The 13,343-nt window shown below is 42.5% G+C and overlaps 1 protein-coding gene across 1 annotated transcript in view; it reads left to right on the forward strand.

The window, feature by feature from the left end:
- abca1b (ATP-binding cassette, sub-family A (ABC1), member 1B) overlaps window positions 1-11,044 on the forward strand; it is a 53,328-nt gene extending 42,284 nt beyond the window's left edge. The window contains exons 35-49 of the mRNA XM_041797376.1: window positions 42-211; window positions 393-570; window positions 645-760; window positions 937-1,081; window positions 1,173-1,296; window positions 1,379-1,508; window positions 2,296-2,422; window positions 2,875-2,937; window positions 3,012-3,118; window positions 4,303-4,444; window positions 5,935-6,069; window positions 7,028-7,131; window positions 7,712-7,804; window positions 9,431-9,674; window positions 10,234-11,044. Of these exons, the coding sequence (XP_041653310.1) occupies window positions 42-211; window positions 393-570; window positions 645-760; window positions 937-1,081; window positions 1,173-1,296; window positions 1,379-1,508; window positions 2,296-2,422; window positions 2,875-2,937; window positions 3,012-3,118; window positions 4,303-4,444; window positions 5,935-6,069; window positions 7,028-7,131; window positions 7,712-7,804; window positions 9,431-9,674; window positions 10,234-10,386 (2,031 nt within the window). The 3' untranslated portion in view covers window positions 10,387-11,044. The remainder of the gene's footprint in view (window positions 1-41; window positions 212-392; window positions 571-644; window positions 761-936; window positions 1,082-1,172; window positions 1,297-1,378; window positions 1,509-2,295; window positions 2,423-2,874; window positions 2,938-3,011; window positions 3,119-4,302; window positions 4,445-5,934; window positions 6,070-7,027; window positions 7,132-7,711; window positions 7,805-9,430; window positions 9,675-10,233) is intronic.
- Window positions 11,045-13,343: the final 2,299 nt, after the last annotated feature.

The raw sequence follows: 13,343 nt of genomic DNA on the forward strand, positions 1-13,343 counted from the left end.
AATGAGTATTGATAACCGATCAGCTGTTTGTGATTGATTAGATCTGGTTCAATAACAAAGGCTGGCACAGCATCGGCGCGTTCGTCAATGTCATGAACAACGCCATCCTCAGAGCTAACCTGCCTCCAGGTAAAGACCCGAGCAGCTACGGGATCTCGGCCTTCAACCACCCGCTGAACTTGACCAAGGAGCAGCTGTCGCAGGTCGCCCTGTGAGTACACAGACACACTACACAATATACACAAAAAAATACAATACAGACAGTGTACACATATATATGGTCATAAGATTACATCTAACAGGACGTAGCCCAACAGTGGCTTTTTATTGGGGCTCTCTGCCAGTGAAGGGCTGATAACCTCACAGAAATAACCCTGATCCTGTGTCTCCAGGGTAACTACCTCCGTGGACGTCCTGGTGTCAATCTGTGTGATCTTCGCCATGTCATTCGTCCCCGCCAGCTTCGTGGTCTTCCTGATCCAGGAGCGTGTCAGTAAGACCAAACACATGCACTTCATCAGCGGGGTACAACCACTGCTCTACTGGACTGCTAGCTTCATCTGGGACATGGTGAGACACATATCAAATGCACCCTTCAAGCCTGCAGCCAGCCTCTGAGTTCACGTTGTTGTTTTTCTCTGCAGTGTAACTACATCGTCCCGGCAACACTGGTTATCCTCATCTTCATCTGTTTCCAACAAAAAGCCTATGTGTCCTCCACCAACCTGCCAGCGCTCGCCCTGCTGCTGCTGCTCTATGGGTAAAAATACTACTAAACTACAAAAACACAAAACCACTATACTATTCAGGTGTATATCTAACCAAGTTGTTGTTGTTCTTGCCAGCTGATGTTTTGTTTTTCTCACTTCCTGTTTGGGTGTTATTATTTTCTGCTGGTATGTCACTTCCTGTCCCTCTGTCTCCGGCCCCTGGTAGCTGGTCGATCACCCCTCTGATGTACCCCGCCTCCTTTTTCTTCACCATCCCGAGCACGGCATACGTGGTCCTCACCAGCGTCAACATTCTCATCGGCATCAACGGCAGCATCTCTACCTTCGTCATGGAGCTGTTTGGGAACAACGTGAGTCGCGATGAAAACACCCCGTAGCTTTAAGCTTAAACCTTAATCAGGCTCTAACGAGGAGGCGTGGCCTATTCCTCTGTTTCCCTAGGAGATCGGCGGGATCAATGACATCCTGAAGAATGTCCTGCTCATCTTCCCTCACTTCTGTCTGGGCCGAGGTCTCATCGACATGGTGAAGAACCAGGCAATGGCAGATGCCCTTGAGAGATTCGGTACAGACTTGTTTTCCCATGATGCTCCTTGGTCCCAGCTTTAATCCTCCAAACATTTAACCTGTCTCTGTTTTTAATCCAGGTGAGAACAGGTTACGCTCACCGCTGGAGTGGGACATGGTGGGAAAGAACCTGTTTGCCATGGCGGTGGAGGGCGTGGTCTTCTTCATCATCACACTCCTCATCCAGTACCGCTTCTGCATCAAACCCAGGTAAAAACACCTGTCCTGGAGGGAAAAGGTGGAGCTAGGAATGCCTGTTTTTGGAAATGGTGGCTTTTTCCCTTCATTTTTGCCAAGGAGCAGGCCATAGTTCACAACTTTTGGAAAGGAGGGTGGAACTGGCGAGTAGCTAGGTTCCACCTACTTTTCCAAAAGTTGTCAACAAAGGATAGTCAACATGAGGGACTGTTAGTTCGTCTTATTTTATCCTCATTTAAAAACCTAAACCGGTACTCTTTTGGCGAGCCAGCCAGGAGGACCAAAGACCAGCTTTTACAACTGCACTGAGCAAAATGATCTTGATCTCTACAAAGAGACAGATTTCCCATCAGAACTAGTGAGGCTGGACAGACATCAGGTGTGGAACAATCAGAGTTTACTATGACAAACAGGACTCAACCAAACTGAAATGGACTAAACGAGTGTGTGGTCTGACTCGGCCCCTTCAGTCTTTAGATGGAGATTTTTAATCTGTCTGCTGCTGTGAGCTTTATAAACATTTTGTCTTAATGCATCACTGCCATCAGGACTCAAATGTAGCCCATAACAGATGTCATGGCTTTAAACAGAGCTAGACTTTGGCATTTTGATAGTTCCTCTCTATGCAGATGGTACAGTCTCTCCATCTAACAGGGGGACCAGACTCAGTCCCCATCATGGTCTTCATAAAGTTCCTGTCATTAATCTATCTCATCAAATGTGTATGGTTTGAGGGACGTGAAGTTTAAAAAGAATCTGATTCAACACATGTCATCATAAACTAACTGTGTTTATGCAGGCCGGTCAGCAAACTCACCAAACTTCCTCCTCTGGGAGAAGAAGACGAGGACGTCGCCAGAGAGAGGCAGAGGATTGTCCACGGGCTCGGACATGGAGACATCCTGGAGCTCCGACAGCTCACCAAGGTAAGATTCTGTACTTTTAATTTAACCAAATACCCTAGATTAGCTAGAGTCCCAACATTCTATCACATACATGCACATCGTCTCAGTTGGGGTGTAGGAGAGGAACAGATCCTTCAAAGACCACAAGAAAACTCCTGAAACCTGTCTAAATTGTATAAAAATGTGGTTAACATTTTGTCACTTTGAGGGGTTTTGATGTTTTACAGAAACAGTCTTATCGTAATGATGGACGATAATAAAAATCTTTAAAAGGACAGATCTTCAGATGTTCTGAGCTCTGAAGCCTGGCCCCTCTCTGAACTAAAACAATTAAAAACAGTCCACCTCTATAAGCCTCCCCTCTCCAAGATGGCAGCAATGTAGACGTATTGCTCCTTTGAATAGTTTATCAGTGGCAGCACAGGATATGGGAGGAGATCTGGGCATCTGATTGGGTGGATTTTGTCTTCCAGGTGTTTAAGAGGAAGCAGAAACCTGCCGTGGATCGACTGTGTGTGGGGATCCCACCTGGAGAGGTGAGTCTGATCAGCCATCACTGATAATTGATCCTGATCAGTGATCAGTTCTAACGCTGTGTCTCTGTGCTTAGTGTTTCGGGCTGCTCGGTGTGAACGGGGCAGGGAAGACAACCACCTTTAAGATGCTGACGGGTGACACGCTGGTGACGAGCGGCGAGGCATTCCTGTCGGGGAAAAGGTGAGCTGAGAGCCAAAACTGGATTAACAGAGAGGATTAAGACATAAATGTTCAGGGTCAGGTCAGGATTCAGAGAAGCAAAAACATCCAGTCACATCAGGACAGAACTCAGAAAAATACAGGGGTGATTTATTAGCATTATTGAAGTACAGAGTTATTACCATCATTACTATTATTACTACTGTTACAATAAGCATAAGGATAAGCCACAGAAGGTCACTGCTGAAAGGCCAGACTTAAGTTTTTATGCATGCAGGACACAGAGGATCCATCTTGAGGTCTTCTGTACTACTCCTCAGGGTCTATTAGAGTCAGCCTTGATAGAATCTCTTGTGTCTGGGCCTCTACAACCCTTGTTAGAGGCTCGGAGGCTGCCAGCAGTTTTCAGGCCTTTGGGACATCAATCACACATTCAGGGGCTTGTGGCAACCCCTGCTGCCCTCCTGGTGGTACCCTAGGCTGTGCTTACCCTGCACATCCACCCCTGACTCCACACTTAAGCTGTGGACTTTGTTTTCTTACAACAGATTATTTTCTCACACCCCTGGTAATATGCCTGGACATTCAGAGCATGACTGGGGTTGTGTAAATCCTCCTTCTACCCAATGGTGCCATTACACAACTTACTTCAGCCGCTTTCTCGGGCCCAAACATGCCTAAAAGTCCTGCACATTTGTGTACTAGTATATACATATGTGATTGGTGTTGTTTGGAGCTGATTTGGTTCAGAGTGTTTCTAGGTGAATGTTTAATCTGAGATCAGCTGCTGCTGTTCTACTTTCTTCCTCGTTAAGCTCATTAATCCAAATGATCACAGACGTGTTTCTTCATTTGTTAATCTCAAAGCTACAGCAGGGGTTCTACCTGAGGCTCAGGGACCCTGTGGGGCTGTCCCCCACACTCCCAGGGTCCTGTGGTGCAAGTCCATGTTACCCAGAGGAGGATTCACCTTACTCCATATCAACCTTAGATCAGAAACCTGACGATGTTTTTAAAGAGAACAAACAGCCCAGAACCACATGAAACTAAACTTTCTGAAGTGTAGATGAGCGCTCTAACAGAAGGACACGCTGGTTCCTGATGGGACGGCTCTTTACTGTCGCACCTGTCGACTTTACCTGCTCAGAGCAGAGATCAGCGTGATGAGGTTTTAGATCTGCTCACCTGTCTGTGGTTCTTTGCAGCATCCTGAGAGAGATCGACGAGGTTCACCAGAACATGGGCTACTGTCCTCAGTTTGACTCCATCAATGACCTGCTGACCGGTAGAGAACACCTGGAGCTGTACGCCATACTGAGAGGAGTCCCTGAGAAGGAAGTGTGTGACGTGAGTATAACACAAGACCAAGGGCTAAACTGGGGGGGTCCTAACAATATTCACTCAGGGCCACATGCAGAAATACCAGGGGCCTCTTAAACAGGCCGTACTTTAAAAATAAGAAATCCAGAATCAGGAAACAAGATGTTTTCAAGAACAGCTTTAAATGGGAGAGAAGAACTTCAAAAAAAAAAAAAAAAAACATGCACTGGGCTCTTTCAGGCAGTTTGAAACCAAACTGAGGATTAAAACAGAAAATTAAAGTCAACTTTTTAAATTTTCTGTTCCTTGTTTTTAATTTTCAGTTCCTCAGTTTTTGTTTCACAACAACAAATGTGTTCAGATCAAAAATAGATCAAAAGTTGGAGTACCGATGATGTAAATGGTAATGTTAAAGTAAAGCTGTCATAGTATTCTACTAGTCATCTGTCTACTCAGGTCACAGCGACTCTTTCACTCATCATTGGCCATCAGTATCAGCTAATCCCATTCATACACATCCACACCTGTTAACACACCACCAACGGAGCAGTGAGAGCAGACTGGTGGATCACCCAACGACACATCAGCATGTGACTGCAGGAGCTGCAGGAGCCAACTCTACCTACTGAACCACAGTCAGCCCATGTAGCATTCTTTCTTTTTAGACACCAAGGGGAAAAAGATCTGTTCTTTGATCCTCAAGTTTGGAAACAAAATGATGTTACTTTACCAGTGTTCTGTTCTTTCATCTTCTTTTTAGAAACAAAATAATGTTACATCACCAGTGTTCTGTTCTGTCATCATCCTTTTTGGAAACAAAATAATGTTAAATCATTAATATTCTGTTCTTTGCTCTTCCTTTTCTGAAACATTTACACTGAAAGAGGAGAAACAGAAAACCGTTTGATATTTTCTGTATTTTGATTTTTCTGGTATCAAACCTGCTGAAAGCGCTGAGGGCAGGTTTTAGATTTCCGTGGCTGTTCTTTTTATTTTTCATTTTTTTAAGCAGTAATTAGGAAAGGACTTGTTTCTTTATTTTGGATGTCTCATTTGTAATTAGTTAGCTGTAGAGACACTGACTCTCAGTATGGATCCAGGTTTCATTATTATTTTGGTTGGCAGCATTTATATTGACGTTCAGTCATGATTAAACACGCGTTAATGAATTCTTGTCAAAATGTTTGTTTACAGAATTAACTCAGCAGCACCACCTGGTGTCCACTAAGAAGGACAGTGCAGTCAAGCCCAAGCTCCATATTCTAATGAGGGCCATATTTCATTCTGTTTTTTAATTTCCTGCAGACCAATTAAAACTGGGCCACATTTAGCCCTTAGACCACAGGTAGGACACCGCAGGGTTAAAACCTAGCATCGTCTCAGAGCTCTGCTGTTTCTCTGGGTGTGAAAATATGATGGTGGAAGAGGAGAGAAACAAGACTGGAGACGAAATGAAAGATAAAAGGGTGATTCAGATTATAATGATGATGATGATGAAGATGATGTTTGATTGACAGGTGGCTGAGTGGGGGATCAGGAAGTTGGGTCTGGTGAAGTACGCCGATAAGAAAGCAGGAAGTTACAGTGGCGGAAACCTCAGGAAGCTTTCTACAGCCATGGCTCTGATTGGAGCGCCCCCGGTCGTCTTCCTGGTAACAAACACACATCACAAATACACTTGGTACAATAACTGAATATTTATTATCAATACAAAAACATTAGAGGTGTAAAAACAGCGGTGATTTAGAGTCTGAATGCTGACGTTCTTTTCCTCTGATATCTCAGTGTGGTGCTGAAACACAGTTATAAAGTAATAAATATCAGCGGTTAAACATAGACAGTTACAAATATGAAGGGTGAGATATTATAGATCTGCTTATTGATCGCTTAGCAGACAGAACACTAACACAGAAATCTAGGGATGTAAAAATAAGTTTGATTGAAAAATCAGGACAAAATAGACAATTTCAAAAACTTTATGAAACAAAACAATTCAGTGCTCTTTTTAACCAGAAGAGGGCGCTGTCTATTTTTGCTCAGCTTGTTTACCGTTAATAGCTGAAATAAGATCAAATGAATGTTTTGTTTTCTACAAAAAAGACATTTTAGAGTTTTATAAACCTATTTTTACAGAAACAAAAAATATGAATTTTTGAGATTCAAAATTGTAAATTAGAAAGAAACCAAACTCAAACAAGTGATCCATTTAGTCTGACTTGTTTAAAAACATCATCAGGATATGATGTGAGAGGAAAAGTCGACCATTAGCAGAGTTATTTGAACCTCATGTTTTAAAGGAGACCATGCTGATGAAGAGTTAATGAAGTTTTCAGGCAGCACACTGTTTACAGTTACACAACAGCCTCTGAGCTCTGTCAGCCAATCAGAGAGCAGCTGAGGGGGATTTGGGGTGCGGTGGTGGGGGGGTTGTATAACAGAGGGAGATTAGAGCAGCAGCAGCAGCATTTCACCAGGACAGAAGAAAAAGAATAAAAGCAGATAAGAAGAAGGACGCAGACATGCACCTCCTCCCCCTCCTCCTCACCTTCACCCTCTGCTTCCTGTTCCACCTGTGGGCGAACGTTAACCTCGCTGTCCTCCTTGTTACAGGACGAGCCCACTACAGGAATGGACCCCAAAGCTCGCCGCGCCCTCTGGAACTGCATCCACAGCGTCATCAAGGAGGGACGCTCCGTCGTGCTCACCTCACACAGGTAAGAGACAAACACACCCACAAAGGTAGCCACGCCACCGTCCTCACTGCTCTCTTCATCTTTAAGTCCCGCCTCCTTTATGAATAAAAATGTAAACATGTTGTGACATATTTGGCCCCTGTAGAGGAAAGAGGTCATCATCTCTGCGCATAGACATGGTCATTGTTTATAAACAACAGAGCCTGATTATAAGGATGTGAAAACCCCAGTGAGACCACGTCTCTAACAGGAAATCCACCATTTTAATAACTTTGTCAAATCTGGGTCATTTTTCTGCCAGGGGTCATGACCTTTCGAACTCCTCCGGGGGCTTTTTTAAGTAGACGTCTGACCTTTAAATAGGACTAAGTCAACATCTTGGGATTTACCGGGGCAATTTAACATGATTTGACCAAGATTGTAATCAATGGATTTTTTCTTTTTTTTGAGAACCAAAACCAGATGGTTTATCTAAGACCTGATCCAGGACTAAATCTTGAAACAGAAACAGAAAATTTTCAATCTGAGCATGCTCTGTCTGAGCTCGCTCGGTCTGTCAGTTTCCTCTGAGCACGCTCTAACCGTGTCTGTCTGTTCCCAGCATGGAGGAATGTGAGGCTCTGTGCACCAGGATGGCCATCATGGTGAACGGCAGGTTCAGGTGTCTGGGCAGCGTCCAACACCTGAAGAACAGGTGAGACCACACTGAAGCTTTAAATCACACAACAGGGACGGACCATGTAATATTTCAATTAATCAGCTGCACAATAAACCAAACAGCACCTGGGGGGCAGCTTTGACCACTGGGGGGCGACAGAGTCCCACTGAGTTATTTTAAAGGTTTAAAACAAGACTAGAGACTGACACTGCACTATCAGCCTTTATTTATTAATTTATTTGATAATTCATTTATGTAATTATTTATATTCCATGTGTCCTTTAAGAGTCTTAGAATGTCCTAAAGAGTCATACTTTCTACTTTTATGAGGTCTTAAACTCTATATTTTTACTTTAAAATTTAACATTAATTGTACATAACTCTGTTAATTAGGGCCACTCTAAACAAAAAGAAAGTTTTTAGAAAAACTGAAATTCTTTTAGTCTAAAAAGTCCTCAAAAATCGACCAGATAATGCCGCTTTCCTGCACCAGTCCTGCAGTTTAGAAACCTGATCAGTACTTCACTGGGACTGATCAATAAGGAAATCCTATATATTTAATCCCAGAATCCTTCATTATCATCTGAACTTATCAGAGACATTTCAGTAAACTTACAGTTAATCTGGAAACCGACTCTGATAAAACCTGCTTTCACTTTAATTTCTCATCAATTTAAACCTGATAAACTCAAAAATGTAATGACTTTACAATCCAATAACTCTGAGTTTGGTTTCTTACACAACTTTTGACTCTCAACCATGAAATGTATTGATTTTTTAATCATAAATTATGACTATAAAGGTGAAATTTGAGCTTACAAGGTCGACTTTTAAAAAAGGACTTCATGTTTTTGCAGTAAATGTGTGACCATAAAACAAAAATTGATCAGAAAGAAAGCTGATCCTTGTTTCATATTATTTTGTAGAAGCTCTATTAGTCTTTTGAGTTCGTGATGTCAAAATCTGTTCGTTTTGATCTCCAAATTATTGAATTTTTTCTTGTAAATTTAGAACTTTTTTGTACCCAAAATTTTGAATTTGGCTTCTTGGCAATCTACAAATTTGCAGTATCTTAAAGTTATTTTCTCAAAAACATATTCTCTTTTTCGAGCGGTCCTATTATGCTGCAGTAGCTTTGACACTGTCCTATTAGCCTTACATGAATTATTCATCATGTTTTTTGTGGATTCACTTGTTCATGTCAGAATTTGTTAAAGTGTTTAACGCTGCCTTTTTCTTACAAAAGAGAAGACAATGGGGAAATGCACATTTGAGAAAAAGGCTTCAGGAAGGATAAAAGAAGAAATTAATGGCATATAATGATAAAGATGGGAAATTTAACAAAATTGCAAATAACAAATGAAAAAGGAATAAAGGGAATTACAGTTAGGAATGAGAGAAAAACCAAACCCTTTGGCCTAATCCATGTTTCTGTTCCTTTTTCACGTCTCTAAACTACCTATTTTTTGGCTGTCTCCAAACTTCCTGTTTTTTGGTTGTCTTTAAACGTCTTGTTTTTTGGTTGTCTCTCAACTACCTATTTTTTCGGTCTTCTCTAAACTACCCGTTTTTTGGTCATCTTTAAACGTCCTCTTTTTTGGTCGTCTCTAAACTTCCTGCTTTTTTGGTTGTCTCTAAACATCCTGTTTTTTGGTCGTCCAGGTTTGGTGATGGGTACACCATCATCCTGAGGGTAGCAGGGCCTGACCCTGACCTGCTCCCCGTCATGAAGTTCATTGAGAGCGAGCTGAGCGGCAGCACTCTGAAGGAGAAACACCGTAACATGCTACAGTACCAGCTGCCGTCCTCCCTCACCTCGCTCACCCACATCTTCTCCATCCTCGCCAAGAACAAGGAGATGCTCCGCATCGAGGACTACTCGGTCACTCAGACCACACTGGACCAGGTAAACATCCAACACTGTCAATCTTATTAACACTTATTAACTTTATTGGTGTATGTATTTATTTCTTTGCATAATAATTAATAATTTATTTTTTCTGTCCATTAGTTTGTTTAATTTTTTATTTCTATTATTTGTCTCTTGTTTTTAATTTCATAAACTATTTGTTGTTCATTCATAGGTTTATTTGATTTTTTTTTCAGAATTATATTTATACTGTTTTTGTTTTTTGTTGATTTTTGTACATTATGTAATTTATTTGTGTATTTGTTTGTTTATTTACTTTTTAATTGTTATTTTTGTTTTTTTAAGTATTTATCTCTTTGCTTGTTTGTTCCAGGTGTTTGTTAACTTTGCAAAGGACCAGAGCCTATCTGTTTACTTATTTCTTTGTTGTTTGTTTACTGATTTGTTTATTTTTTGTAGTTTGTTTCTTTGTTTCAGGTGTTTGTAAACTTTGCCGAGGATCAGAGCATATCTGTTCATTTGTTTATTTCTTGTTTACTGATTTGTTTGTCTACTTACATTGTTGTTTATTTACCTGTTTGTTTGTTTGTTCCAGGTGTTTGTAAACTTTGCCAAGGACCAGAGCGATGACTACCACTCCAAAGATGCCTCGGTCAGAAGGAAGGACATCTCAATCAATATCCCCACGCTGAGCTCCTCTCCTGGAGCGGCAGAGGGGCGGAGCTCTCTGAGGGAAAGCGTCATGTGATCATGTGATTGTGTGACCTTGTTAAGGTGGACTTGACACCAGCAGAGCTGAAGCCCTGCCTTCCCGCTGTGATGTCATAGTGATTTTAAACTGTGGGCAGAGTCACCTGCTGCCTCATGCCACTCAATGCAAACCGTTTCGTGTTCTGGGCGCCGCCGCCACGAGCGCTGTCGCCGATCATGTGACTGTTAGAGACACTTGAATAAGTTGTTGTTGTGATTGATCAGGTCCAACATGAAGAACCAATCAAATGCCAGCGTCGCCTGAGAGGATTTTAAAAACGATTGATTCCGTTTTTAAACTTATTTATGTTTCTTTAATCTGTGTGACATCACTGCTTCCTGTTCAACAGCCCATCAGTGATCAGTCGATTGATTTTATAGTTTTTGTAAGAAAAGAGAAAAAAACGGATTTGTAGTTTGGAGGAAATACCTCAGCAGCTCCTCACGGCACAGTATTGATCACCGCAGACAGCTCATCAATTTATTGATTAGTCCATTGATCAGTTAATTGATCCTTTGGCTGATTGGTCAATGAGCTCCTCAGCACTTTACGTGTTTGCACTGACACCTCTGACTTTAGACTTTTTTTTTTATCACACTGATGAAGAGGAGCTGTTTCCTGGACTTGTCCTTCAAAATAAAAGAAACAAATCTGACACCTGTCTGTCATCGGGACTTTTATTTTTATATTCATTTATTCATTGAACCTTTATTTAATCTAGAGATACCATTAGGAATATGCTCTCATTCAGAAAGGTGATCAATAAAATGCACACCTGTTGTATTAACATCATCGAGTTTCACCTGAATATGGAACGATGGTAAATACCACTCAATCCCAAAAAATCCACTGGATGGAGGTAGAGCTACCAGCCACTGAATGGAGGTAGAGCTACCAGCCAATGTTGGAAAATAGAGCTACCCACCATTGGATGGAATAAGAGCTACCGGCCACTAGATGGCGGTATAGCTACCAGCCAATGGATAGAGGTAAGGCTACCGTCCAATGGATGGAGGTAGAGCCACTCTCCAGTGGAGGGTAGTGGAGCTACCCTCCACTGGAGGGTGGTAGATCTACCAACCACTGGATGGAGGTGGAGCCACCAGCCAATGGATGGAGGTAGAACTCCCAGCCAATGTTGGAAAATAGAGCTACCAGCTGAAAGAGGAGGTAGAGCTACCAGCCATTGGATGGAGGTAGAGCTACCAGCCATTGGATGGAGGTAGAGCTACCAGCCATTGGATGGAGGTAGAGCTACCAGCCACTGGATGGAGGTAGATCTACCAGCCATTGGATGGAGGTAGAACTACAAGCCAATGTTGGAAAATAGAGCTACCAGCCATTGGATGGAGGTAGATCTACCAGCCACTGGATGGAGGTAGAACTACCAGCCAATGTTGGAAAATAGAGCTACCAGCCGTTGGATGGAGGTAGAGCTACCAGCCACTGGAGGGTGGTAGAGCTACCAGCCATTAGATGGAGGTAGAGCTACCAGCCATTGGATGGAGGTAGATCTACCAGCCATTGCATGGAGGTCGAGCTACCAGCCATTAGATGGAGGTAGAGCTACCAGCCACTGGATGGAGGTAGATCTACCAGCCATTGGATGGAGGTAGAACTACCAGCCAATGTTGGAAAATAGAGCTACCAGCCATTGGATGGAGGTAGAGCTACCAGCCACTGGAGGCTGGTAGAGCTACCAGCCATTAGATGGAGGTAGAGCTACCAGCCACTGGAGGGTGGTAGAGCTACCAGCCATTAGATGGAGGTAGAGCTACCAGCCACTGGAGGGTGGTAGAGCTACCAGCCATTAGATGGAGGTAGATCTACCAGCCATTAGATGGAGGTAGAACTACCAGCCAATGTTGGAAAATAGAGCTACCAGCCATTAGATGGAGGTAGATCTACCAGCCATTAGATGGAGGTAGAACTACCAGCCAATGTTGGAAAATAGAGCTACCAGCCATTGGATGGAGGTAGATCTACCAGCCATTGGATGGAGGTAGAACTACCAGACAGTGTTAGAAAATAGAGCTACCAGCCATTGGATGGGGTAAGAGCTACCAGCCACTGGAGGGTGGTAGAGCTGCCAGCCAATGGATGGATGTAGAGCTACCAGCCAAAGGAAGGTGATGGAGCTAGCAGCAACTGGATGGAGGTAGAGCTACCAGCCAATGTTGGAAAATAGAGCTACCAGCTGAAAGAGGGAGATGGTATTACCATCTGGTAGATGGAAGTAGAGCTACCATCCACTGGCTGGAGGTAGAGCTACAGTCACAGTCATGGATGCTTGGCGAATATAAAAGAAACCCTATGTTTCAGACCAGATAGCTGCTGAGGGCCCCAGGGGCCGAAAATGCGAAGAAAGTATGTGATGGAGGCGAGTCAGAAATTAGCCATGTTAGCAGCAGCCATAGGCTCAACCAATGAGCTGAAGAGGACATGGTCAACAGACTGGAGAAGAAGTGAAGCTGTGACACTCTAGTGAAATGTCATATTTGGTCTGTCTTAAAAATAATAGAACAGAGTAGAGACAGTCAAGTTATCAATAACATTATTTTATGAACTATTAACCTGACTTATGATCTATAGATCAGCACAGTTCTGATTAGGTCCTCCTAAAAAATGGGTCGCAGAATGAACAGTCTGTGAGATACTAGTATAAACAGTACATCATGAGACACAAGTTGGAAGAAAAACATAGTTTATTCATGATATCAGTAAAGAACTACAGTACCCACAATCCTAGAGTCACGGGCACGGAGTAACACGGACACGGAGCTCTTCTTCATCCCTTCTTCATTAGAGCATAAAAACTTAACTTAAAACCTAAAATATGTCTTTTTAATTGTTTAAGGCACAAAAAACGGTAGTCTTTAATCTACTCTAAGTTATTGTTATCTCTATGTCCCCATAATTTTAAATAAAGTTTTGATTGCATTAAGACAAAACAA

This window comes from Cheilinus undulatus, linkage group 10, assembly GCF_018320785.1.
Source record: "Cheilinus undulatus linkage group 10, ASM1832078v1, whole genome shotgun sequence".
Classification (NCBI taxonomy): domain Eukaryota; kingdom Metazoa; phylum Chordata; class Actinopteri; order Labriformes; family Labridae; genus Cheilinus; species Cheilinus undulatus.